This window comes from Microcaecilia unicolor, chromosome 6, assembly GCF_901765095.1.
Source record: "Microcaecilia unicolor chromosome 6, aMicUni1.1, whole genome shotgun sequence".
Taxonomy (NCBI): domain Eukaryota; kingdom Metazoa; phylum Chordata; class Amphibia; order Gymnophiona; family Siphonopidae; genus Microcaecilia; species Microcaecilia unicolor.
In genome coordinates this window covers 302,386,380-302,414,267 of record NC_044036.1, presented here as the reverse complement: position 1 = coordinate 302,414,267, position 27,888 = coordinate 302,386,380, and the positions used below count along the sequence as shown (strand labels likewise).

The 27,888-nt window shown below is 41.8% G+C and overlaps 1 protein-coding gene across 3 annotated transcripts in view; it reads left to right on the top strand.

Moving 5' to 3' along the window:
* B3GNTL1 (UDP-GlcNAc:betaGal beta-1,3-N-acetylglucosaminyltransferase like 1) overlaps positions 1–27,888 on the top strand; it is a 348,739-nt gene that overhangs the window by 95,621 nt on the left and 225,230 nt on the right. For all 3 annotated transcript variants that reach the window (XM_030208046.1, XM_030208044.1, XM_030208045.1), the window contains exon 6: positions 22,607–22,702. In XM_030208046.1, coding sequence (XP_030063906.1) covers positions 22,607–22,702 — 96 coding nt within the window. The remainder of the gene's footprint in view (positions 1–22,606; positions 22,703–27,888) is intronic.

Here is a 27,888-nt window from a genome sequence, read left to right as displayed (position 1 = left end):
TCATTCTCCTTCATCTCACATTGTTTATTTCTGCTTCCAAAATGAAGCTAAAATTGCAGCTTCTCTACTTAATTGGTGGCAGATACAAGTGTAGCTTTGTAAAATGGGGCAGCTACATATGGAAGTGGTACCGCTTACTGTTGAAGTTGCAAAACTCACTTTTAAAACTGAAACTTTTCACAGAACTTGAGAATCGCTCCTATCCAAAACACTGTGGATACAAAAAATTTGTGCTTATAACATGTCACATCTACGTAAAAATCAAATGGAGGAAAAGGCCTCAAAAGTCCATAGTGCTGCTGTGAAACTTCCACAGACGCATCCCAATCACTAAGGGCCCTTTTACAAATGCCTATGCGCGCCCAACGCACGGCAATTTCGAGTTACCGCCCAGCTACCACATGGCCTGTGCGGTAATTTCATCTTTTACGCACGCCGGAAAATATTTTTATTTTCTGGCGCATGGGCAGTAATCAGCATTTTATGTGCGTAGACCATTACTGCCTGGTTACCGTGTGAGGCCTTACCACTAGGGCAATGGTTGGCGGTAAGGTCTCAGCCCCAAAATGGATGCGCGGCAATTTTCATTTTGTTGCACATCCATTTTCGGCAAAATTATTAAAAAGCCATTTTTTACAATTACGCTGAAAAATGATTCTTCATGCACCCAAAACATGCGTGTACACTACCGCAGGCCATTTTTCAGCACGTCTTAGTAAAAGGGCCACCAAGTGGGCAGAAATGTCATCACTGGAACCTCCAGTAATTTTTTTACTTATTCTATCTGTCTTCAGCTTGCTAGTATAAAACAGGAGCTCATCAAACTAAATCAGGAATTAGATTCAATTAAAGCAGCTTCGATCACTGCACTGAATATAGAAATGTATGCACTGCACAGAAAATAGAACTGAGGTGGAAGAAAAAGCATTGAAGGTGTCCCAGTTAATAAAGAAAACAAATCACTTCTTACCAACACAGCATAAAGTGAGACTAAAGAAAAAAAAACTAAACAGAAGATGAGACTGTCACTGAAATGTAGCTGGAAAGCGATGATCACAAATGCTCGCAGTCTAAGCAACAAAGTTCATGATCTGCAAGCCCTGATGTTAGAGGTAGACTTAGACATTGTTGCTATCATGGAGACATGGTTCAATGAGTCCCATGAATAGGATGCAAACATACCAGGCTACAATCTATTTAGGAAGGACAGAGATGGTCGTAAAGGTGGAGGAGTAGCTCTGTATGTGAGAAATGATATCACAGCGACTGAAATGCCAGGGACCTGGGGAAAGGAAGAAGCGATACGGATAACCTTGAAAAGAAATGATAGAACCTCTGTCCACATGGGTGTTGTCTACAGACCTCCGACACAATCGGAGGAACTAAATAAAGATCTGATTACAGATATCCAAAAGTTGGGAAAGAAAAGAGGGGTGCTGTTGCTGGGAAATTTCAACCTAGAGTGGGCTTTGACAGCAACTCTAGTAGTTAGAACATAAGGACAGAGCCGGATGGACTTCTATGGTCTATGTCCCAGAAACTCCAAAGAAAGACCATGACCAAGTATATAATATCACGTTCATTGTTGATTTAAATCTTGAATTAATAATGAATGTGACTGTTGTTACTATTGTAACACAAATCAGAAAAAAAAGATTCTTTTTTTGCTTTAAATCTCAAGTGATAGCATTGGGAGCTTTTTTTTTTTTTTTTTTAAATTGTAAATGTTTATTTCCTTATTAAAGTAATTAGTATGTTTTTGTTGATCCACTGCAGTTAGAGAAATTTCTTGCTGGAAAGACTAAGGGTGGGATGTGAACCATTCTATAATTGAAAGAGATGGTTAGTGGGGGAGGGTGTCTCCCCAGAATTTTTCTTTTCCTTTTTTTAAATAATGGGCCCTATTTATTAAGCTGCATTAGAGGCACATTAGTGTTTTTAGCATGTACTAAGCAGCGTTCGCTGTGTAGATGCCTATAATATTCCTATGGGCATCTACATGGTTAGCATGCTCCAATTTTTAGCATGTTCTAAAAATGCTAGCACACGTTAGTAGCCAGGGCCCATAATTTCCTATGTTCTTTTTGTCCTTTCATTCCCCCCTCCCCCATCATGCGAGCTGTTGATACTATAATTATTTTTTGTTTCCCTATATTAGTAGTGCCTCTTTTTTTTAAAATTTGGAATATAGTATCTTTTTTCTTTGTATTGTTACAAACCCCCAACTGCCCCTACCCCTCCAAAACTACCCCTTTGTAACTATCCCCCACAACTGCCATAATTGCCCCAACACCCTGAAAACTGCCCCTTTCCTATAAACTACCCCCTTAACTTCACCACCACACAGCAAACTGCCCCATCCCAAAAACTACCCGTTCCACAACTGCCACACTACTCTGCAAACTTCCCCATTCCCCAAAATAAGCCCGTGAGCTTCCCCACCACTCTGCAAATTGCCCTATTTCCAGAAACTATCCCCTGTAACTATGCCACACTCAAAAACTACCCCCTCCAACTGCCACACTAATCCATATACTGCCCCCACATCCTGGAACTGGCGTATCCTCCTCCCTCTTCTCTTTTTCTTGTGGGAATGGGAGATCCGAAGTTTTGATATCATCAGTTTGTCTTGTGAAGAAGGCCCTGGCTAGATGGAACAGGAGGCCTTTGCAGTGTCAGCTGTAATTCCTGCATGACATCTTGGGGTGATGATAATGGCTGCCCCACCTTCTCACCTGTGAAAAGAAAAAATACCACTATTCATGAGTGTTAACATAACACTTTTGATATATATAGTGCATAAATGCATGCATTTTTGTAAGGAGGTTTTGGTATTGAAAATTATGCTTAGTACAGAAACTACAGCTGATATTTCAGCTGTCCATGCACACCAACATCCCAGACAGCTTCTGATAGAAGCAAAGCCCACACCAACTCTTCCTGTGGTGTCACTTCAGGCCTTTGATCTGTTTCTGGAATTCCATAATCTTGCTCATCTTCTTTTTCTCCTCCATGCAATATCTGTACCTGTGTCAGGGTCCTATTGCTGACTCCTAGGTCACTCACTGTCATTCAGATTTCCTCCCAGACCTATTTGTTCTTTGCTGTAGGTGTATTCCCATAGAGCTAGTGGTATTTTTAAGATGCAATGTATGAACAGATCTCTTCTCAACTGTGATAAGATTCACATCCTAGATGTGTCCTCTCACAAGTTTATCACCTGCCCCATTCAGCTGTAGTGGGTCTTTCCCTGCCTGCTTCTCCTGTTCACAGCTCTCTGCCCCTTCATACCCTCTTTTGTCCTGCCACCCCCACCAATCTTTTCTTCCTCTCTCCTCCTGCTAATGTCTTCCAGCTCCTATGACCAGCCACCCACCCACCACCCTCCTCTCCTCTTCCCTGCTGTAAAAACACCTGTCTTAGCATTTTTCTTTGTTTTCTTGATTTATTTCTAGCCAGTAAAAAGCAAGGACTTCTAAGCACAGATTTTAAGGTAGAAGTTAACTTTTACTTCTGTTTTAACACTGATTTTTTGTTTTTAATTTATGCTTGGAAGTAAAGTTTAATGCTGAAGTAAAAAATATCAACATTAAAAATCTGATATTGATTTTTAATGCACTCTTTCTAAATCAGTCTCTAATTGCACACACTGTGAAATGCTTTATACGCTTCCTACAAAGCAAGAAACTGCTTCTATCAAAAATAGAGGTTAAGTGCAGAAGATTCCTTCTTTTGAAAGAAAGAAACTCAAAAAATGCAGAGTTTCAAAGTATTTATCACCTTTTGAACTTCTCCTCTCTCCTAACACATAATTACCCCAGATTAGAGAGCAATGTGGTTTTGTCAGTTCAGGAATGCTCGCAGAATAACTTTGTTTTATGTTTGAACATTCTTCTGCCCTTTGATTACACCTAAAGTTTCAAAGTAGATTATTTACGGTTAATATTGTTAATACCTTTGCAATGAGGTAATGCCTGACATATATTGCTTGGGTTGCAATGCAAGCATTCAATAATAAACTTTTGGAATAGTGTTTATGAGAAGAATGAAATAATAAAATAGGGACCCTTTTACCATGCTGGTGGCAGGGGCTGTTTTTCCTGTGTGCCAGGGCCCTCTTTACCGCAGCGGGTAAAAAAGCCCCCAGCACACATGGCCATGAAGTAAGAGAACTCTTACCGCATGGCCATGCGATGGGGAACCCTTACCACCACCCACTGAGGTGGTGATAAGGGCTCTCACGCTAACCTGGTGGTAACCGGGCAGCGCATGGCAATGCCCGATTACCGTCATGCAAGCCATATCAGGGGGTTTTCTTTTTTCCCCTGAAGATGGTATATGCTCGGGGCAGAACTACTGCCGGTGACCGCGTTGGGCCGGCAGCAGTCCCGAAAGAGCGAGCGGTACGCCTGCGTTGAGCTTACTGCCGCTCTGTAAAAGGGCCCCATAGTTTGCTATCTTTCTCCCTATTACTAGGCCTTATTGCAGAATTTTTTAACATTCATATTTTACCTATACTTGATATACTGCATATCTCAGAAAATTTAAGCAGTTTTCAATAATGTTAATTACATATATATATATATATATATATATATATATATATATATATATATATATATATACAGCTCCTTTTACTCTAAAACCCTTTTCCCTCTAATCCCCCGATGGCCCCTGGGCTGCCTAGAGGCAGTTTTGCTTCAGTGTTGCTGGTGAAAAACAAGCACAGGGCAAGGGACAGATACTGGACCCGTGGGATGTGGAAAAGGAGAAACGCCCAAGGATAAAAGCAGTACCTGATTGGCTTCCAGACTGGGTGGACCTGTGTCGATCCTGGCTCACCTATAGCCCTGCCCCTAGCCCTTGTATTTTTGGAATACCCTACCCATTGACAAAACAACAAAGTAGAGTCGTACAAATAGCCTTCCAAAAAAAGTCCAAAAGAAGACTCCAAAGATGACAACAGAGGTCAATCTTTATTGAAGCATCAGACTGATTGACTCGACATGGAACATGTTTCGGCATGGAACACCTGCTTCAGGAGTCAAAAAAACTACATGGTCTTTATTTGCTGTTATCTACCATGTTACTATCAATACACATGCATAAAACAATTTAAAACACCCCAGAAAATAATTATTCCAAACATTAAAAATTATACTGAAAAGTATGTTAAAATAGAAAAAATGACCAGTGATGAGTATATGAGTATATATGTAAATTAAATACAATAAATAAATGGATATTTAAGAAACATATACATTATTAAATGTTGTTTAGTAGAATAAAAATTAATGAATATGTATATGAATAAATATATTTTATATATAAAAACAAGTAGCACAACAGCAAAAAAAAAAAAAAAAAATTAGAAAAGCCGATTCAGGTGATTTGCTACTCTTCAATTTGACAAATTGCCCCATTACATCTTCCAGATTTCAAGAGTTTTGCTAAGTTCCTCTGACTTATCATTAATATCATTTCTGGCTTGGGTATGTCCTCTACATATTCCTCAGTGAAGACTGAAGCAAAGAATTAATTTAGTCTCCCTGCTGTGGCCTTGTCCTTTGAGTGCCCCTTTTACTACCCTTTCTCGCCTTCCACTCGGTCAGATTCTAATCTAGTCATTCACTTTTGGGGCCATTCGGAGGCTGCCCAGGTTAATTTCTATGTGGAATCATTTCAAAGGCTTTGCTTCAATCTAAATACACCACATCTAGCACTCTCCTTTGTGTCAGCTCTCTGGTTACAGAATAAAATAAATTATCAAAGAACTACCTCTACTAAAACTAAAATGCGTTGGATCCTGCAATGCATCGGATTGTAGAAACCACTATCCTCTGTTTTAGAAGGGTGTTCATTAATTTACTCAGCTCAGAGGTCAGACTAACTGGCCTGTAGTTCCTGATCTCCTCCTGCATTTGTGGTAAGGGATCATCCATTCTTCTTCGGCCCTCTGGGACCATTCTCGATTTTAAAGAAGCATTGAGAAGGTCATACAGCAGAGCTGCCAGAACTTCCTGAGTTCCTTCAGTAACCTTGGATATATCCCATTCAGCCCCATTGTTTTGTCTACCTTTAGTTTAGCTAGCTCTTCACAAACACTTCATCTGTGAACACAGAACCAAAATACTTGCTAAGCAATTCCATTTTATCCTCATCAGCTTCTACATATTTCTCCCCTTCATCCTCAAGTCTCACAGTTCCACTTTTGTACTTCTTGTATCACTGACATGGCTTAAAAAATGTCTTGTCCCTCATTTTAATGTATTGGGTATTTTTCTTTCATTTGGATCTTTGCTTTCCTGTCTACCAGCTTCTCTTAGCTTTTCCAGATATTGTTGCCTGTCATCATCTTTCTGCAATCTCTTATAGTTTAGGATGGCTCACCATTTTTTCCTTACCTCTTCTTTTGAGAACCAAAGCAGCCTCCTTTTTCTAATTAGTTCATAACGTAAAGGTTTGTTGCCCTTAAAATTGCTTCTTTTAGTTTTGCCCACTGCTTTTCAACTTCCCTAGATTTTCCCACCCAGCTAACAATTCCTTAAGGTATTCCCCCATCTTACATTTTTTTTTAAATTGAAGTCTAGTACCTTCACTTTTGAATGAACCTTTCCAAACAGGTATATTTGGGTATATAGTAACATAGTAGATGACGGCAGAAAAAGACCTGCATGGTCCATCCAGTCTGCCCAACAAGATAAACTCATATGTGCTACTTTTTGTGTATACCTTACCTTGATTTGTATCTGTCATTTTCAGGGCACAGACCGTATAAGTCTGCCCAGCACTATCCCTGCCTCCCAACCACCGGCTCTGTTCCACTTTCTTTCCAGCAGCCTGTTTTTACTCTCGCCATTCTTTTAATAACTCTTCCCCATCTCTTTCTTATTTTGTCCTTTTTTTTCCACCAGAGTTGTGCGCTGAAGCTGGAGGGGTGATGCATCATTGGCCGATGAGAACATGTGGTGGTGAGAGGCCCTCAGTGCAGAATAGGCCCCAGGGTAAAAGTGGAGGGTAAAGAGGGGGTTTTCTGAACTGGGAATGTTTATTGGTTAATACTTAAAAGCTGAAGCTTTAATATAAATGCACGTGTCTCTGGACAGAATGCTTTAGGTTTCTGCTAAAACAATTAACCTTCCCCCCCCCCCCCCCACCCCAGCCAATAAATGTGCTGCATATTTGCAATACTGTGGTTTTGTGGATGGTTCCTTCTGAAATGTGCTGCATACTTGCAATACTGTGGTTTTGTGGATGGTTCCTTCTGTTTGGACTCATATTGTGTCCTGGTAATACCCTTGTTACAGCTTTAAAGCTGCTTTACCAAGCTGATAGCAAGAGTTCAGTCTTTGCACCGGTTATTTTTAAGTTAATTTTTGAACTTTTCTGAAGTTAGACTTATTTTAAGGATAAAGAAGAGGCTGTTTATGTTAAGAGTATTTTTCTAAGTAATCGTGAGCCTTTCAGATGAAGATGCCAGTCTTTAAACTCATGTGATAAAGATTGCTGCCAGTTTCAGGCTATGACTATACAAAATTTGTTATTTGAAATAATAATCCGTGACGGAAATGGGGCTTTTAATGGCAGTTGAAGTGGAGCTCATTTGGTGAAACAGTGATTCAAGGCAGATCGCTGGCCAATCAGGTGATGGTTTGCAAATCTAATTGAATGAAATTTTAAATCTGAGAGCATCCTAAAATTGTGCTGCCTTAAAGAGGTTCTCTGCTGTTGTTGAGGATCTCTGTAATATGCTGTATCATCAGAGTACTGATGGCATCATCTTGCACCTCACGTTAGGAAGTGGGAATATTCTGATATCACTGACTGCTGAATCCTTTGAGTAAGAGATGGCTTGCGATCTGCTTCTATGCAGGGCCAGCCTATTAGGCAAGACTAGGCAGCAGTTTCTGGAGGGAGAGCAAAAGGTAGCTGCAGTCAAAGCAACATAGTAAGCCCTGACAGCCACATAAATTCAAAGAACCATCACTGAATAGATACCTCTTGCTGGTCCAGTGGGCTCCTCCAGGGGGTGGGGATATCTTTCCACCGGTGGACCTTATGTTTCCTTGATATTAGATGGTAGCAGCTGCAAGACTCCAGTCTGTGGTACAGAGGGTTACAGGTTTAAATCTCAGAAAACCTCACATTTTGGAACCATACAAGTGTTGAGGCAATCATTAGCAGTGAATCTGAGAGTCTGAGATCTTCCCTAACATACTCTGGCATTGGGGTAAAGTTTTTGTCATGGTATGTGCAGAATTAACCTATTTGGTTACATTATTCAGGCATATATACACACAAGGGAGACATGCACATGCAGAGTAGTTGGAAATAATTTCTTAATTCATACTTTCCCGTCATGTTTCTCCATGTACAAGCTGGCTAACTCAGTCCCAAATATTATTGGCATTGCCCTGGATCAGTAACATGCTCATATTGTACAAGAAAAGCTTAAAAGGCTTTATTGTTTATGCACTGCAAGGCCCCCCCCCCCCCCCCCCCCCCCCCCCCCCCACACACTTAGTCTCACTTCATCTGTGGAGCAAATTGGATATATGTTGTAGTGTTCCATCGTCACTTTATTTCAGCCAGCAGTTTCCTCTTTTCGAATTAATTTTGTTCTCAGAAATTTCTCGTCTCATATTTAAGGGGTTTTGAGGATTCTTTCTTAATGTACATAGTTTTTCTTTAAATTGGACGTGTACCATTTTCCCCACACAGGCTGACAATGTAGAGGTGTATTTTCAAAAGCATTCAGACTTACATAGTTACATAGGGACTCATTTTCAAAGCACTTAGATTTACAAAGTTCCATAGTCTTAAGTGCTTTGAAAATGAGTCCCATAGGTAATATGGTTAAAATGATACTCTGTCTGTTGTAGAAAAAGGTCCGTTATTGATGACTACAAGGGGTGTATTCAGTGTATAGGCATTGAACTTGATGTTAAAGATTGTGTAATATGATTATACTTGTCTTCTGGAACCATAAAATTGCAAAAGTTAAGGATTCAGACAGTCTTCCAGATGTTTCTGAATCCATTGTTGACATTGATGCTGAGTTCTCAATATGGAATGCTTCAGTATCTTAGTACTTAGCATTAAAATCGTTTACTTCAGACAATAACTCTTCAGAGCCGTCAGCATCAAAGGCCACTGTTTTCTTTTTGCTGTCCTGAGTTTGAGGCAGGATAACCCCACATCTAAGAACAGTCACTCTCAACTTACTCCCTTGCAAAAAGAGGCAGGGCCTAGTGAGGTGTACGGAAACAGTCCGTATTCAGATGCTCTCATAGTGCTGAGGCAGTTTTTGGTCACTAATTCAGAAATTTAATGAGAGCTTTGGATAAGGCTGATTCCATTTTGGTTCTAATAAGGGGGAAAAGATGGGAGGGATGGGGTGCTGTTCTTAAAAGATATTCAGGTGGAAGTGCTGAAAGAAAGGACAAAGGGGATAGTTTTCTGGTGTGTGGGCTAAAATAAAGGGGGAAAGTTTAATATCTGATCTGGGTACATGCAGCAGATGTGGGCCAGGGGGAATTTCTTCTGGAGATGAGTGCCTCATTTATAGATATGGTGAAGGGGAAATTGATTTTAGGTGGGGATTTTAACCTGGCCCCATCAAGTCTAGATGTGTCTAGGGGAATGTTAGTGAGAGGAGGTGACAGAGCTAAATTAAAGGGGTTAATAGACCAGTTGGGAGTAGTAGACATGCAGTATTCCAGAAGGAAAGGTTTTACTTTTTTTCCCCATCTTTTATATCAATTTTTGTCTTGTTTCATAGGACTCTGGGTCTTGGTAGAAATTAGACCATGTGTTGGCCACAATCTGGATGGAAATTAGGCTGGAGATTGGCAGGTCAATGAAAAGAGGTTCAACGACAGTATACTATAGGATGAAAATAAGAAATAACATTAAATCTGACATCCTGGAATTTTTCCGAATTAATGATAATGATGGGGTATGTTATCACGAAGTGTGAGATGGCTTCCAAAATAGTAACTGACTTCAGATATGCATTTCATTTTCTTTGTCGTAAAGGCCCACCCAGTAGCAGCATACCTATGATGTGGCATTCGATACGACTTTGCGAGCGCTTCAGTTTTGATACCTCTGTGATTCGGTGGTTTATTTTTATACATCATAGAGTGCTGAGGAGATATTAATTCTACACTACAGGAACTCCTGAAGCAGGCCTTTGTGGCCGAAACACGATTCGTGTCGAGTCCACTACATTTTTTGAATAAAACCTCTGCTTTGAACTAACTGCAAATCTAGCCCATGCTAGAGAAATAAAGAAGATTTAAAGCAATCACCGTTTGCTAATTGTTTATTGTGTTATTTCTTTAAATCAAAGGGTTGTTAAATCAGAGTGAAATGTACTTCAATTGACTTCTTTAAACATATTATTCAGTCCTGTTACCATTTTTTTTACGTGCTTTGGGGAATTCATTTATAATAAACAAAAACATAGGGCCCTGTTTACTAAGCTACGCTAAGGGCACTAGCATTTTTAGCACGCTAAACGCTAAAGACACCCATATATTCCTATGGGTGTCTCTAGTGTTTAGCGTGCGCCTTAGTAAACAGGGTCCTTAGTTTTTAACAAGGCAACATTTTTAACTAGTTAATTTAGTCCTTGCTAACCAAGAATATAACTCTTTGAAAACAGTGGTAATCATATCAGTTGAAGAGGAAACATGTGACTGTGCAGTTCCCAAAATTGGTCAACTGCAGCAAGCCAAAATTGTTTCTAAGATTGCAGAATTGTAAATGTAATTATATGATTCTGTAACCATGCAATCTTATGTTAAATTATACCAGTTTGTAGATTGATCTTTATTCAGCAGAGTGGATTCATATCTTTGCCCAGACAAAGTTGGATAACAGTTTTACATAGATCTTTTGAAAATAATATTAAAATGTAATAATAAATAGTTTTATTATAAGGTTTAAAAAGGACATTGAGTGGTGACCTAAATGGAAAACATTTTTCCTTCCTCGGAGACAATGGGATGAGCCGACCTTGTTTCCTAATAACAAACAGAATGTTACACTCGCTTTATATTCAAGGACTGTATTTCCCACATGAAATTTCCTTTCAAAGTTTATTTGGGCCCTGCCCCAACTCCCAGTATCAGGGGCCAGCAGTGGAGTTCATATTTGAATCATCAGTGCCTTTGGGTATATAACTAACAGTTATAGTTTATTGTAAAGTTTGGATGAGATTATTATTTGATTTATGCTTTGTTTATGAAGATGCAAGCCATCTGGATTTTATTTTTAGTCGACATAAATGAAATAAATCAAATGTATTCTGCTCAGGGGAGAGGTAATACCTGTATGTTGTTGCAGAGCATGTCAGTGCTGTTGTAAGGGGGCAGTGAAACTTTCCACAGAGGGGAAAAAGGAATGACAAACAAAAATATCCACAAAACTAAGGGATCTTACCTTGCTCCTGGGTAATGGTAAATCAAGAAGTATTATTTATAATAAGAGGTATCCCGTGTTTGATAACGAATTGCCTATTCATTTGTATTCAGTATGGAAGCTATCTTTTATATTTCAGTACAAGACACGCAGATTAGAGGGAAAGAGCAACACAAATAATCGTGGAGCCATAGGAGCCGACTTTGTGGGTGCTGTGGGTGCTTGAGCACCCCCAATATTGAGAAAATTCCTTGTATGTGTCTAGGGAGGGGTTATTTCCATTGGGCTTAGCACCCCCAATAATTTTGAAAAGTTGGCTCCTATGCGTGGCGCAGTAGTAGTAATATCGAGGGCCAAAGATGAAACAACAAAGCAGAGCCGGAATTCAGAGGAAGTGAATTTATTCCAATACCCGACACGACCTGTGTTTCAGCTAATGCCTTCGTCAGGGATCAAACAATATAAAATACCATATTGATGTAACAGCTGTTTGATGCACCTTGTAACAATCCCACAGTCACAGTGGTAAGGCATCCGGGTGGAGGTTCTATATATGGCGCCTAAAATCAGCGGTGAAATCAGTGCCGACTATAATTGATGCCTATATTTCGGTGCAGATTATAGAATATGCTTAGTTGATATTTCAGCGCCTAAATCTATGCGTATCCATTTACACCAACGAAAACATAGTGTAAAATCCAGCACATAGATTTAGGTGCACTAGGCCGTATTCTATAACTAGGCACGTAAATGTCTGAACACCTACGAAATGCCCTTAACTTGCCACTTTTTGCCTGCGCGTATTAGAATTTTGACACACATTGTTGCAGAATACTCTTAGCAAGTTGTGCACTTAATTTCTAATCAGTGCCAATTAGTGCTCATTATTGCTTGTTAAGTGCTGATATCAGCACTCACTCAGCTTGTTAAGCTTACTAAGTTATGTGCATTGTTATAGAGTCCACACCGATATCGGGGCTGATCTCTAGGCGCGCTTTGTAGAATCTGGGGGCCAATGTGCAGAACAGTGCTTCCTGTAGTGCAAGCGGAGGATTCCGGCTCCGCCTTGTTGTTTTATCTGTGGCCCTCTACACGACTACTGCTCCACTTTATATTTCAGTGACAGTGTTGGTAACTCTAGCAAGTAGTCATGTTCACAATGAAAGATATATTTTCTTTTAAAGATAGTGCAGAATGTATCAAGTCTTAAAATGAGAGTAAGTGGTGCAGATTTACAGGATAGAGAAATTCCTTTACCTTAGTTTTTGGTCTTCTGTGCCCTGATAATTCTTGCTTCTGTGAGAGGCTTAAATATGTTGAATGCCACATTGTTTTTGTACTGGGAAGCAATTATATCCAAAAGCCATATGCAGAAAAGGTGGATTGTATGTGTCTCTGAATTTATTACTGACTTCCCACATCTTTTCTGCCCTTGCTAATCTCATGTGAACCAGGGAACAATCCGGTTTGACAGAATAGTTGTGTTGGCAGCAGTCTCTGGCACAAGTTCAGTGCTGACCCTTTCACCTTGGCTGCAGTATCTAGGGATGTGTAAAGAAGAGGAGAGAAAAATGTGTACTGTCTGTTCTTGCTAGTCTGACTTGAGGAAGCATTTGCATTTTAGCAAAACTACCTGACGTAAATAAAAAAAACACTCTCTGGCTTAGGTGTGTTAACACTTTAAGGTAACACGGAGAGCTATTTTATTTAACAGGCAAGTCACCAGTGACACGTGACTTTAATTTCCATTTAAGCTCACTGAAAAAGTGCTTTTCTGTGTGTGTTGCCTCCTTTAAACTAAGGAAGAATCATTTTCAAAAACATTTCTGCAAAAAAAAGCAGGGCTTTATGTTCAGAAATAAGCTTTTATATACCTAGCTTCCCAATATGTGGGCAAACTTATATACTCTCGTACTATATGCATGTGCATTCACCCGTCCAAGAATAGGTGTTGCTGGGGATGTGCTTGGAGAAGTGATACTATTTATGTGTAAACGTAAGAAAATATCTGCATAATTGTGCATGGTCAAAAGCGAGGATAAATATTAGCACATTAATTCCCTGGGGTAATTTTCAGAGACAGTGTTCGCACTTAGGGGCCCTTTTACTAAGCCACAGTAAAAAGTGGCCTGTGGCAGTGTAGGCGCATTTATTTATTTATTTCGTAGCATTTGTATCCCACATTTTCCCACCGATTTGCAGGCTCAATGTGGTGTACATTTGCCGTAATGGTGATTGCCATTTCCGGGTAACAGAGTACAAAAGTCATTGCATTAAGGTGCATACATACATGGTAAAAAAGAATACATTGTGGTAGTGCATATTGATTCCTACGTGATAGATAGGATTGTAACATACATTAGGTCATCGACTGTAGAGAAACCATATTCAACATAGGGGTTAAAGTGAAAGAGGTTAGTCAGTCAAGTGATAGGAGTTTGGTTTTTCTATTCGGAATTAGGTATTAGGCAGGGGCGTAGCCAGACTTCGGCGGGAGGGGGGTCCAGAGCCTGAGGTGAAGGGGCACATTTTACCCCCCCCCCCCCCCGGCGGCGCCACCCCCCCCCCCCACCATTGCCGCCCCTGCCGCCCCCCCGCCACCGCCGACCCTCTCGACCCCCCCTCCCGCCGCCAACCCGCCGTCACCTACCTTTGCTGGTGGGGGACCCCAACCTCCGCCAGCCGAGGTCCTCTTCTTCTCGCAAAAGGCTTCCTTCTGTTTCTGACGTCCTGCACGTTGTACGTGCAGGACGTCAGAAACAGAAGGAAGCCTTTTGCGAGAAGAAGAGGAATGTGCAGGACGTCAGAAACAGAAGGAAGCCTTTTGCAAGAAGAAGAGGACCTCGGCTGGCGGGGGTTGGGGTCCCCTGACAGCAAAGGTAGGCGACGGTGGGTTGGCAGCGGGAGGGGTGGTCGAGAGGGTTGTCAGCAGGGGGGTCCAGGGCCAAATCTACGGGAGGCCAGGCCCCCTGGCCACACATAGCTACGCCACTGGTATTAGGCGCACGCTGGACCAGTTTTTACTGCGTCTGCAAAAAAGGTTTTTTTAAACGTGACGGGAAAAGGGCATGTGGTAAAACTGAAACCAGCGCGTGTCTAAAACTGGCTTGAGCCGTTAACGCCACCCATTGATCTAGTGGTAAGGGCTCATGCACTACATGCACGGTGTCCAGTCGGTGCGCACCAACTGCCGATTACTGCCAGAAACGGTACGTGTGGGAGGAAATAAATAATTCATCCAAGCATTATGGGTGCACACCAAATCTGAAATTACCACCATGGGGGCATGCTGACCTGGTGGTAGTCTCATTTGGGCGCACACTGCACTTTTTGTAGCAGTGGAAATGATGGTGTGCTAGGGGTGGGAAGCACCTCTAGGCTGCTGCAGTAGCCCGGCGGTACTTCCTGTATAGTGAGCGGTAAGCCCGGATTCCACTTATCACCGCTTAGTAAAAGGAGCCCATTATTTGTTATGTTTATTTATAACCCACCTTTGCCCAATTGGGGAACAATAACAACATACACATTTAAAAGATATTTACAACAATACAGTGAACACAATTACAATGACAAACTATGTATACGTCAAGCCAGGTTATAGGTTTGTTCAAGGAGGTAGCGCATCAACATCAATTTGAAAGAATTGCTGACTTGAGAAAATCCACTGCTTATTTCTAGGATAACCAGCATAAAGTCTGTTTTACTCTTTTGGGATCTTGCCAGGTACTTGTAACCTGGATTGGCCACTTTTGGAAACAAGATACTGCGCTTTTTTGGACCTTCAGTCTTTCCCAGTATGGTGATGCTTATGTATTTATGTACTTAAAGGTAGTACTGAGAAGTAAACAAAATTTTTTGTAAAGTAGATTAAAATGGAGCAGCAAAATGGTTCTCTTTTTTCCTCATAATTGTGTTTATGACCAAAGTACTTTTCAAGCATTTTGCTTGGTGATTGTTATATTTTTTGTGTTGAGAAATGCAAGTTATGTACTAACTCTAAAATTACTTCACTAACAGGAGAAAAAAAAACGTTCAGATGCGCAGCCTATTGTCCACGTTATAAACTTGTTGTTTACTGGGCAAACTTCCTCATCAGGCTTAAAAAAAAAAGAAAACTGATTTTTTTACTGAACTTATTTTATTGTAGTTTTTATTTTTTCTTAAAATTTACAATATGCAATTACTTCCTTTTTCAGTATAAATAGTTTGTTGAATATTAGCAACATATAGAATACAATTGTCATGTTCTCAAGGATAAGTCTGGAATTGTGAGCCCTTGGGCTGCTGACGAGGAGCGGCAGCAGCAGGCAAAAACCAACTAGGACTGAACAGGATACAGGAACTAGCATGACTGGAACAATACTTCACATGCGCTTGAACGCCGTTCCCTAGGGGTTGAGCCCTTAGGTGCAGGCAGCCGGCAGGACTTACTGGACGGAGTGGATCAAGACAAACTTGACTAGACAGGGTACAGGATACAGGGTCTCAAACAGGCAGGAAACAAACACAAGCTGGGCTAGAACCAGGGGCGTAGCCAGACACCCAATTTTGGATGGGCCTGGGCCCAAGATGGGTCGGCAGAAGAACTCCGCCCTGTCCCACATGTGATTTGGTCTCTCCCTCTCTCACCTGCATGCCATATGATATTTAAAAGCATCCCCCTCCCCTGAATACCTTGTAAATAGCAGATCTTCGCCTGCAGCGAGCAGCGACTGATACATACCATTCGCACCGGCCCCACAGTCTTCCCTCTGATGCAACTTCCTGTTTCCACATAGGCGGGAATATATCAGAGGGAAGGCTGTGGGACCGGTACGAATAGTAAGTATCAGTCGCTGCTTGCTGCAGGCGAAGATCTGCTATTTACAAGATGCAGGAGGGACAGTTGTTGGGAGTTTTTGTCTGGTGGTGCTTTAGAATCCCTGCCAGCCACATCATGGGTGTGCTGCTACTGGGTGGGCCTGAGCCCAAAGTGGGTGGACCTGGGCCCATCCAAGCCCACCTTTGGCTACGCCACTGGCTAGAACAGAGTACAAGGTACAGGGTCTCAAACAGGCAGGAAACAAACACAAGCTGGGCTAGAACAGGGTTCAAGGTACAGGGTCTCAGGCAGGAAACAAACACAAGCAGAAGGGAAAGGAAGCCAAAAGCAGACGGAAGGAGCAATCAGCACTGGATTCAAGACAGGATTCAGGAGACTCAAACAGGCAAGGAATACAGACTCTGGACACTAACTAAGAAACAAGGCTAAACAAGGCAAGGCAGAAGTGCACTAAGCACAAACACCAACCTGGACCTTTGGCGTTGCAAAGGCCAAGCAGAAAGTTTCCAGGCGGCTAATAAGCCCATCAACAGCTGAGGTTCAGCTGCAGCAATCTCAAGGCAGCTAAGGGTGAGGCTAGCTGCCAAACTTCCAAGCAAGACTGGAGGGCTAAAATATCTGGACCGGACCGAAAAGAGAGTCTGGAAAGTCTATGGCAGCCACCGATTCTGGCCACCAGAGGGCGAGAGGAGCACAAACCAAGAAAACTCACAATCGTGACAACATTCTAATCAGGACACTTACTTGTATCTGTATATATATCTCAGGTTCGCGGGTTTGTCAACAGTGCGCATGTTTCACAAAGCGCTTCATCAGGACCAAGCAGCCTGATGAGTTTTAGTTTCCTACAACAAAATTAAAATATAATGGAGATTACCTTTATGAGCGCCATTACTGCTTTTGAAGCAAGTTATAAACCTTCACTCACCTGTTAACTTCTAAGTGCCTCTGCCATCTGTATTCATGGCGTCTAACTTAAATATGTCGCCTTCTTATTTAAAAAGATGCTGTTGTGTCCTTTGAAATTAGTTAGCTCAAGTCTCTTCACCTACCTTCCTTCCTCTTATGCTGGAACCATCATATCTCTTAGGAAGATGGGTTGTTGGCTCATGTAATTAAAAAATTAATCGGATCGAAAAAGAGGCACTAAAGGCCCCTTTTACTAAGCCGCGTAGGCGCCTATGTATGCCCAATGCGCGCCAAATTGGAGTTACCGCTCGGTTACCGCATGGTCTTTGCGGTAATTTCAATTTTGGCATGTGTCTGCTACACGCGTCTGAAAAGTATTTTTTTATTTTCTGGCATGCGTAGCGGACGCGCACAGGCCATTACCGCCCAAATTCTTTACCACTAGGTCTATGGCTGGCGGTAAGGTCTGAGACCCAAAATGGACACACGGCAATTTTGACTTTGCCGCACGTCCATTTTCAGGAAGAAAAACGCCTTTTTTTACAGTTTCACTGAAAAATTATTTTGCACGTGCCCAAAACCTGCGCCTACACTACTGCAAGCCATTTTTCAGCGAGCCTTTGTAAAAGGACCCCTGAGTCTCTTGCAGCAATAGAACCAAGCAAACGCCAAGGCAGGCACTGTGAAGTCCAAAGAGTCTTTATTCAAGCAGCCCTGACGTGGCTATCAAACCCTTTTTTTTCCTTAAATAATTCTGTCTCTGCTAGTTACGCATATTTTATGGTCATATAGGCCTGCATCTTGTCCACTTTGTACCAGATATCCTGATTTATCAAACTTCATGTTGTAGAAAAGTAGATATAATTCTAGAGGTAGTGATACATTTTAATAGAAAAATGATGCAAGTACCTGTTTGGTCCCTTCTTCAAGTAAGAGAATAATTGAGGATACCCTAATCATTCAGCTTTCCTAAAAGGCTACCTGTTATTCCTCTTTGGTAGAGCCATCCCGAATTTATCGCCAATTCTTAATGACCCATATGCATTATTAACCTAGTTCTGAATTACAGGTTAGTCAGTATCATATATTGATAAGGAATTAGGTTTATGACAATTCTTCCAGGAGCTAACGCTTTTGATTGATGCCTTCATATTGTCTGTTGATGCACCCCGAGAAAAGAGATTCAAATTTTGCAGTCTGTTTCAAAGACATTTTCACCTGATGGCCATTTTAAGATAGCATCTAACCATCACCCAACCATAGGTTAGGGAAGGACAGCTGTACATTTACCTTGTGTTGATTTGTAAATATGTGGGATCTCTTAGGGGGAAGAAGAGATAGTGGACGATATGAATAGACTGGATGGCCCAAATGGCCTTTATCTGCTGTAATTTTCTGTGTTTCTGTGTAAAAACGGGACTTAAATGGATACATTTAAGTCCACAGTATCAATTATTGACTGCAACTAGACTGACAATAGAAAATAGAATCACTTGGTGTTTTGCACCCATTTTCCCAGCATCTTTACCCTGGTGACGTCATAAACAGTAGGCATGTGCATTTGGTTTATTAGTGTGCCTTAAAAATGTTCATGTGTGCTTTCAAACCTGTAGCCTCGGGGACTGAGAACTGGAGACTTGCTGCTGAACCACAGAGGCTGGCTGTTTTGATTTAATGTGCACCAATCAATGAATTAATGCATGTTAAAAATGCAGTAGTACTTATTAAATAAATTCCTATTGAAGTGAACAAAAAAAACCTAGCTGAAAATCGGAAAAGTTCAGAATAAAAACAAATTGAAATTTTTTTGGGTTTTGCCCTTGCACATCCCTAATAAACACAGGGGGGTTGATATTCAATGCGACTTAACCTGCTTAATTTGCCTGTTCGGGGCTAACAGGTCATTTTTAGTGACACTTTAGCGCAGAACTCAAAACTGGCTGTTCGGGGGGTGGAGTCATCTTAGCCGGTTAAAGGCTGAATATCCAATGTACAGTGGGGGAAATAAGTATTTGATCCCTTGCTGATTTTGTAACTTTGCCCACTGACAAAGACATGAGCAGCCCATAATTGAAGGGTAGGTTATTGGTAACAGTGAGAGATAGCACATCACAAATTAAATCCGGAAAATCACATTGTGGAAAGTATATGAATTTATTTGCATTCTGCAGAGGGAAATAAGTATTTGATCCCCCACCAACCAGTAAGAGATCTGGCCCCTACAGACCAGGTAGATGCTCCAAATCAACTCGTTACCTGCATGACAGACAGCTGTCGGCAATGGTCACCTGTATGAAAGACACCTGTCCACAGACTCAGTGAATCAGTCAGACTCTAACCTCTACAAAATGGCCAAGAGCAAGGAGCTGTCTAAGGATGTCAGGGACAAGATCATACACCTGCACAAGGCTGGAATGGGCTACAAAACCATCAGTAAGACGCTGGGCGAGAAGGAGACAACTGTTGGTGCCATAGTAAGAAAATGGAAGAAGTACAAAATGACTGTCAATCGACAAAGATCTGGGGCTCCACGCAAAATCTCACCTCGTGGGGTATCCTTGATCATGAGGAAGGTTAGAAATCAGCCTACAACTACAAGGGGGGAACTTGTCAATGATCTCAAGGCAGCTGGGACCACTGTCACCACGAAAACCATTGGTAACACATTACGACATAACGGATTGCAATCCTGCAGTGCCCGCAAGGTCCCCCTGCTCCGGAAGGCACATGTGACGGCCCGTCTGAAGTTTGCCAGTGAACACCTGGATGATGCCGAGAGTGATTGGGAGAAGGTGCTGTGGTCAGATGAGACAAAAATTGAGCTCTTTGGCATGAACTCAACTCGCCGTGTTTGGAGGAAGAGAAATGCTGCCTATGACCCAAAGAACACCGTCCCCACTGTCAAGCATGGAGGTGGAAATGTTATGTTTTGGGGGTGTTTCTCTGCTAAGGGCACAGGACTACTTCACCGCATCAATGGGAGAATGGATGGGGCCATGTACCATACAATTCTGAGTGACAACCTCCTTCCCTCCGCCAGGGCCTTAAAAATGGGTCGTGGCTGGGTCTTCCAGCACGACAATGACCCAAAACATACAGCCAAGGCAACAAAGGAGTGGCTCAGGAAGAAGCACATTAGGGTCATGGAGTGGCCTAGCCAGTCACCAGACCTTAATCCCATTGAAAACTTATGGAGGGAGCTGAAGCTGCGAGTTGCCAAGCGACAGCCCAGAACTCTTAATGATTTAGAGATGATCTGCAAAGAGGAGTGGACCAAAATTCCTCCTGACATGTGTGCAAACCTCATCATCAACTACAGAAGACGTCTGACCGCTGTGCTTGCCAACAAGGGTTTTGCCACCAAGTATTAGGTCTTGTTTGCCAGAGGGATTAAATACTTATTTCCCTCTGCAGAATGCAAATAAATTCATATACTTTCCACAATGTGATTTTCCGGATTTAATTTGTGATGTGCTATCTCTCACTGTTACCAATAACCTACCCTTCAATTATGGGCTGCTCATGTCTTTGTCAGTGGGCAAACTTACAAAATCAGCAAGGGATCAAATACTTATTTCCCCCACTGTAACTGGCTATGTGTTAGGCAGCTCCGCAAAATCAGAAATTCAATGCCAATGCCTGGGCATGACCTGGTATTAAATGTCTAGGTTTAGCACCAGAGGTGGTCAGCAAAACGCTGATCGCCGCTGGCTGAATATCAACCCCTACAACGGGTGCTTTGTTTTTCACATTTACTGTGTTTTTTTGTTTGTTTGTTTGTTTTTACGGAGGACTGTGAGACAGAATTATCTTTTCTAATACTGTTTATTTTTTTTTTGTCACTGTACAGAAAATAGCAAGCTTTCAGGTTTCATCTAAGGATTTGCATTTAAAAAAAATTATCTCTTTTTGCTTCAATATTATGTACTCTATGTACAGTATTTAATTAAAATGCTTTTATCCTACCCATCTAACATTGGGGTCCTGTGGTAGCGGTGGGGGCTTTTTTCCTGCACACCAGGGCCCTTTTTACCAAATCGAGTAAAAAGTCCCCAAAACAAAAACTCTTACTACATGACCATGTGAGGGGAATCCCTTACTGCCATCCATTGAGGTGGTGGCAAGGGCTCCCACAGTATACTGGTGGTAACCAGGCAGTACATGGCGATGCCCAATAACTGCCAGGTTACCGCCACGTTAACCATTTCCGGGGTTTCTTTTCCCCCTGAAATGGTGCACGCTCGACCCGGAACTACTACTACTACTATTTATCATTTCTATACCGCTACAAGACATATGCAGTGCTGTACACCATACACACCGCCGGTGGCCGTGTTGGGCCAGCAGTAGTCCCAGAATAGCGCGCATTACTGCTGTTCTGTAAAAAGGCCCCATTGTGAACAGTTCATAAGATATGAGAACAAAAAGTGAGGAGAATGAACGAGGATACCAAATAGTTTGTTTATTCACATAAGAAATGACGTAATTCACATTAAAAATGACCCGACACGGCCGTGTTTCGGCCCAAAGGCCTGCCTCAAGGGTCTTTAAAACCTCAGAGAGTATGGCTTGAGATGTGTACTCCAAGGAAAATAATAAGAAAAAACTCTCTTGGGTCTCCTCTCTTTTAAAAATTTTTTTGTTGAGAAACGGAACAAACTTGTTATACTTCTCTCCAAAAAGAGAGGAGACCCAAGAGAGTTTTTTTCTTATTATTTTCCTTGGAGTACACATCTCAAGCCATACTCTCTGAGGTTTTAAAGACCCCTGAGGCAGGCCTTTGGGCCGAAACACGGCCGTGTCGGGTCATTTTTAATGTGAATAAACAAACTAATTGGTATCCTCGTTCATTCTCCTCACTTTTTGTTCTCATATCTCACGGTTTCGTGAGGATTTTACCTCCGAACAGTTCATAAGTACATAAAATTGAGACAAATATCAGACAACATAAAGCTTCTGTTCACAGTTTAGGTAACTTCAGTCTCAATACTTGAGTATGCATATGAATCCATATCCAGATGTGCCCTTGAGTCAAACTGACTCCTGGTGACCACACAATGAGTGTACCCCCTTCATGGTTTATGCTCATAAATATTTTTGAGTAAATATTGCCATTTTGACTTCTTTCTGAAAGGAAATATCAGTTTCTAACTGGAGATTGTCTGGTAGTGAATGCCACAGTCTAGGGCTTGCAGCTGTTGACGCACAAGCATCTTGTGGGCTGATTTCTCAGTGTGGACAAACAAGAAACTTGAGAGGGAGATTTTAATGGGTGGACCAACTGGTAACAATTTGATGAGATTTGCAAGCAAGAGGGAGCTAGAACATGTAATGCTTTAAAGATTAAAATCAACTGTGTAACTGTGGTAGTGGTGTTTTCAGTTGTGTTGCTACTTCTGCATTGTAATAGTGCAATATTCATAACCACATCCTGTGAATACATTTCAGATTGTCGGTTGCCAGGTTATGAGGGAACCAGCGAACTCCACTGAACGCTATACTCGTTGGATCAATAACCTGACACCAGAACAGCTTCTTACGCAAGTAAGTTATACTTTTTTGTTTTATCTCTGGATTATTTTGGCGTTTACTTGGTATTGGACAGAAAATGAGCCATGTTCCTATAGGTAACCAGAATATTTTAAGACTGTGCGTGTTCTGTATGTCCTTGTTCTAGGTACAACAACAGGTGAAGAAAATAGAATGTAGACTGGATAAGTCCAAAGCAGAGTTTATTAATACAACAGAATTTGAGGAATAAACTGGTGCCCAACTCGGCCAAGTTTTGCCCTGTAATGGTCTGCTTCAGGGGCTAAAAATATGAATAATAAATAAAAGCACCATTTAAAGAGGCTAAACGTATATAATGCACAGGAGCCACAATTGCTAACAGACTGCATATGCATATCAGGCATAAAACATAGAATTCAAAAAGAGAACTCATTAAAACCATCTGTACAATTAAAATTAAAAGTCATTCACTCTAATTACAAATAAAATCAATAAAATCAAACATTAAGAACACTAAAACCAATTCCTTATGTGCATATCAGACTAAGGGGTCCTTTTACAAAAGTGCACTAGTGTTTTTAACGCATGCTAAAAATAAGCATGAACTAAACATGAGAGATGCCTATATATTTCTATGGGTGTCTCTAGCATGTAGTGTGCGCTAATCATTAGCGTACACTAAAACTGCTAGCACGCCTTTGTAAAAGATCCCCTCAGAGCTTTAAATTGAATAAGGGCATTACTATAAAACCACTTGTGCAGGTAAAAATCAATCTATTCCATGCAGAGGATAAAGCACTTATAAAAATCCATTCATACTGTGTAAAGGATGAGACACAATGAAACACAGAAGCACCAACATAAACCTCAACCAAGCTGGTGTGGAGAACTGCAAACACCAGACTGGATAAAAACACTAAAAATAAACAAATGAGAGCTTAATTATAGCTAAACATACAGCCACTGTGCTTGAAATCATATATGTGGGCGTGATTAGAGATTACCTTCTCTCTCCCTCAACATCAGTTTTGTTGTAGGAACGAGGCATAATGGGCTATTTATGGTATGTAAAATTAACGCACGATAGGCAATCTCTAAGTGTATTCTAAATGCGCTAGAATTTATGCGCAGTACATTAAAGAATATGCTTAGCAATATACGCGCGTAAATTCTCATTTTTTCCAATTAGTGCTCGTTATTGCTTGCTAAGAGCTGTTAACAATGCTTAACAGCTTGTTAAAACAATTAATCTATGCACGCTATATAGAATCCATGGGAATCTGCTGCCATGTTGACTATAAGCACAAGCCAGCTCATATGCCTTGCCTCAAAATTCTCCAACAAAGGTTCTTTCTTAAAAAATTGGATATTTGCAAAGGAAACAGTTTAAAAATTAACTAGTATACTCACAGTACCTGACCATGCAGTGCCTTGACACGTAACCTCTCCTTTAATCAGTTGTTTTATTGGCCACCATGGTACTATTTCTGCACACTAAAGGAAATTAACTATTCACATTCAGAAAGTATTATTTGTCACTTTTCCACTTTTGTGAAATTCGGAGATGTACAGTAAGCCTGTGTAGGAATAAATCTTCACAGTATAGAGATAAATGGCAATTATGTTTTCTTGGGGTGTAATATGCTCGGTTACTCTTTTCATTATTATGCTTGGCCATTAACCTGTTCATAGCTTCAATCATTATTTACAGATTTCTAATAAATACATCCGGTGATGTCCTAACGATATTTTAGCAGATGGCTGACACTATTTAGGGGGTCTTTTACAAAGCGGCGGTAAGCTCAACGCGGGCTTACCACACACTAAAATGGAACTACTGCTGGCCCAACATGGCCGCCAGCGGTAGTTCTGGCTGGAGCACACACCATTTCTGGCGCTCTGGAAATTTGTTTTGTTCTAGTGCAGCGCTGCGTGCTGCCCGGTTACCTCAGGAGCCCTTACTGCCACCTCAGTTAATGCGGGAGCACTTAGTGTCTTTTAAATAGGAGGTGGTAAGTGCTCCCGTGTTATTTTTATGCAGGTGCCTCTCATTAATGGGAACATTAGTGCAAGACCTGCAAAAAAACCCAAAACAACTTTATTGCCACAGTAAATCTGGGCTTAGGGTGTGGGAGAATCCCACATTAGAATGCGCTAAGCCCAGATTTCACTGCACCTTAATAAAAGGGCACCTCAGTTATTGAACCAAATTTATGGAAATATAAAGGTAAAGGTAGTCCCCTCTATGTTAGCTGCAAATGACTTATGGAGTCTGCCCCCTTGTGTAATGGTTCTTGGCAGACTATTAGTGGGCTGTTTTGTCATTGCCTTCCTTATTCATCTGTACCAGGGGCGTATCTGCGTGGGGCCTCAGGGGCCTGGGCCCCCGCAGATTTCGCCCTGGACCCCCCTACCGCTGCCAACCCTCCCCCTCCGTTGCTCGCCTACCTTCGCTGGCGGGGGACCCCAACCCCCGCCAGCCGAGGTCCGCGTCCTCCTGCCGCTGCCGGCTGCCTTTGGTCCTTTAATTCTTCCATTGAAGCTGGCGCCGACGAAAGTTTCTTTTGAGTCTGACGTCGCTGCACGTTGTACGTGCAGGACGTCAGACTCAGAAATTGTTTCTGAGTCTGACGTCCTGCACGTACAACGTGCAACGTGCAGCGACGTCAGATTCAAAAGAAACTTTTTCGTCGGCGCCAGCTTCAATGGAAGAATGAAAGGACCAAAGGCAGCCGGCAGCGGCAGGAGGACGCGGACCTCGGCTGGCGGGGGTTGGAGTCCCCCGCCAGCGAAGGTAGGCGAGCAACGGAGGGGGAGGGTTAGCAATGGCAGCGGCTGGGGGGAGGGGGATCGGCAATGGCGGCGGCGGCGGCGGCGGGGGGGGGGGGGGGGGCTATAATGTGCCCCCCCCTCTCTGGCCCTGGCCCCCCCTACCGCCGCAGTTCAGATACGCCCCTGATCTGTACCACCCATTTACTGACTGAAAGCGGAGGCTGAGTTGTCCAGAGGTTGGCTGTCTGACAGAAATCACAGTGTGGGATTTGAACTGAGATCATAAGCACAGTAGGCAGCAACCTAACAATCGCCCCATGAGGCTGTATATGAAAATATCTGATGAATGTTGTGAAATCTTAAAAATCAGGCCTGTTGATGACCCTCACTGATGAAACATGAGTCTGTTCCTAACCCTGTTCTAAAACAACATAGCATTTGAAGCACTACTGGATATTGATCAGAGCTTGATCCCAAAACATTTCTACTAGAGGTTGCTGACACTGTTTTGACCCCAGCAGGGCAGGGGCAACCAGGAATTTTACTAGGTCGGCCTAGGGGGCCAACAGGGGGGGCTTTAGGAAGGGGAGATGTGTCTGCAGGAGGGTCCTGAGGGGGAAGAGGGAAATTAAGCTTTTATTGCCCAGCTCTTTTAAGATGTGACCCAATGCTCCTGGGCAATATGAATAACAGAGCTGAAAAGTTGATTGCAAGTTATGTTAATTCATGTGCCACAGGATTCACTAACCAGCAATATTGAGAGATACTACAGGTTAGTGACTCCCTCAGAAAAATAAGGTGCGATCAAAGCCCACTTTTACTGCACCTCAATAACTACTTCACTAAATTGTCTCTTCTGTTTTCTATGCCAGTGTCACATATCATCTTTCTACCTTTTGTTCCATGATCAATTTTGCACTGTATTATTTGTTTTACTTCTAGGTTGTTTTGTTTGGAGGTAATATGTATTTATAGCTAGTGGTAGAGTTTATTGGCAAATAGAGCTACCAAACCATAGTGTGGCTTTTAAAAGAGAGGTATCAAATGCCAGCCCTTAAGGCCTGAAATATGTTTGTGGGAGTATTGTTATGACAGCCATGAACTGGTGTCATTGCAAACAAACAAATATCAATTATATTCATTGTAGATATTTTGGACACTAGAATTATTGTTGATTATCAAAATTCAGAGTTTGAAACATCACTGCAAAGCTCTGCAAAGGGAAAATGAGCAAGATGTTCACAATCCCTCATACTCCTAAAATGTTGCTTCCTGCAATGAAAAATAAAATGCCTTTTATAGTCCCAGTGCAACATGTTCATAGACATAATCTCTATCTATTTAAGTTCATGCTCATGCTTTGGTCCTTGTTTCAGAAGAAAGTGGATTAAAATATTGAAGGAGCAAAACAGGTGTATAGTGCATGTTATAAAAAAAAACCTCTGGCTTTCATGTAGGCTGCTTTTTTATTCCCATCCTAACTGCACATCTGTTCCTGTCAATTTACATACAAAATTATTAATTATTTGTTCTCATATTCCCTACAATGAAAATAAGTATTGTAAAAAACATGAAGCAACACAGTTGTATTACTAAGCATAAAATATTTCCTTCTACTTATCGAAAGGAATAAAAGCTTAGGGGTCCTTTTACTAAGATGGGGTAGAAAGTGGCCTTACCCCGCCCTTACATAGGTTTTCCAACAAACTAAGGCTATTTTTACTACAGCCAGAAAATGGGCAATTTTCCATTTTCCCTATTAAGGGCCATTCGCTAAAGTTGCCATTAGTTTGCGGCCATTAAAATATTTAGTGCATGTACACTTACTGAAACCTGTTTTGTAGGCAGTAAGAGCTCATCTGCTAATCCTGCATTAAGAGGCCCTTTTACTAAGCAGCAGTAAGGCTAATGTGCGGGTAGAGTACGCTAAATTGGCACTACCGCAGGGGTAGTGAGGGCACATAGCGGTAGTTTCAAAGTTGGCATTCGCTGTTTCCCCACAGTATTTCTATTTTCTATTGCAGGGAGCGTTTCCAACGGTAATCGGCAGCGCAGTCACATTGGCACGTGCTGCCTGATTACCGCACGAGTAGCGAGTGAGCCCCTACCGCTAGCTCGATGGGTGGCGGTAAGGTGTCAGGCAGTAAATAGCCACGTGCTACCTTTGATTTTACCTCACGGCCATTTACTGCCCCCATTTAAAACCCTTTTTCCCAGCCATGGTAAAATAAAATGGCCCAGCGTGCGCCAATTTCACGCGTCCACACTACTGCAGGCCACCTTTTACCACAGCTTAGTAAAAGGACTCCTAACTGATTAGCGCAGACATGCCCCCTCCGCAGAAAATTTCAAAATATTTTTTGGCATGGTTTGTGCACACAGTTTAGGAACTTAACACAGGACTCCTGAGCACATCTCGCGGTAAGCATGCACAAGCTCTTACTGCA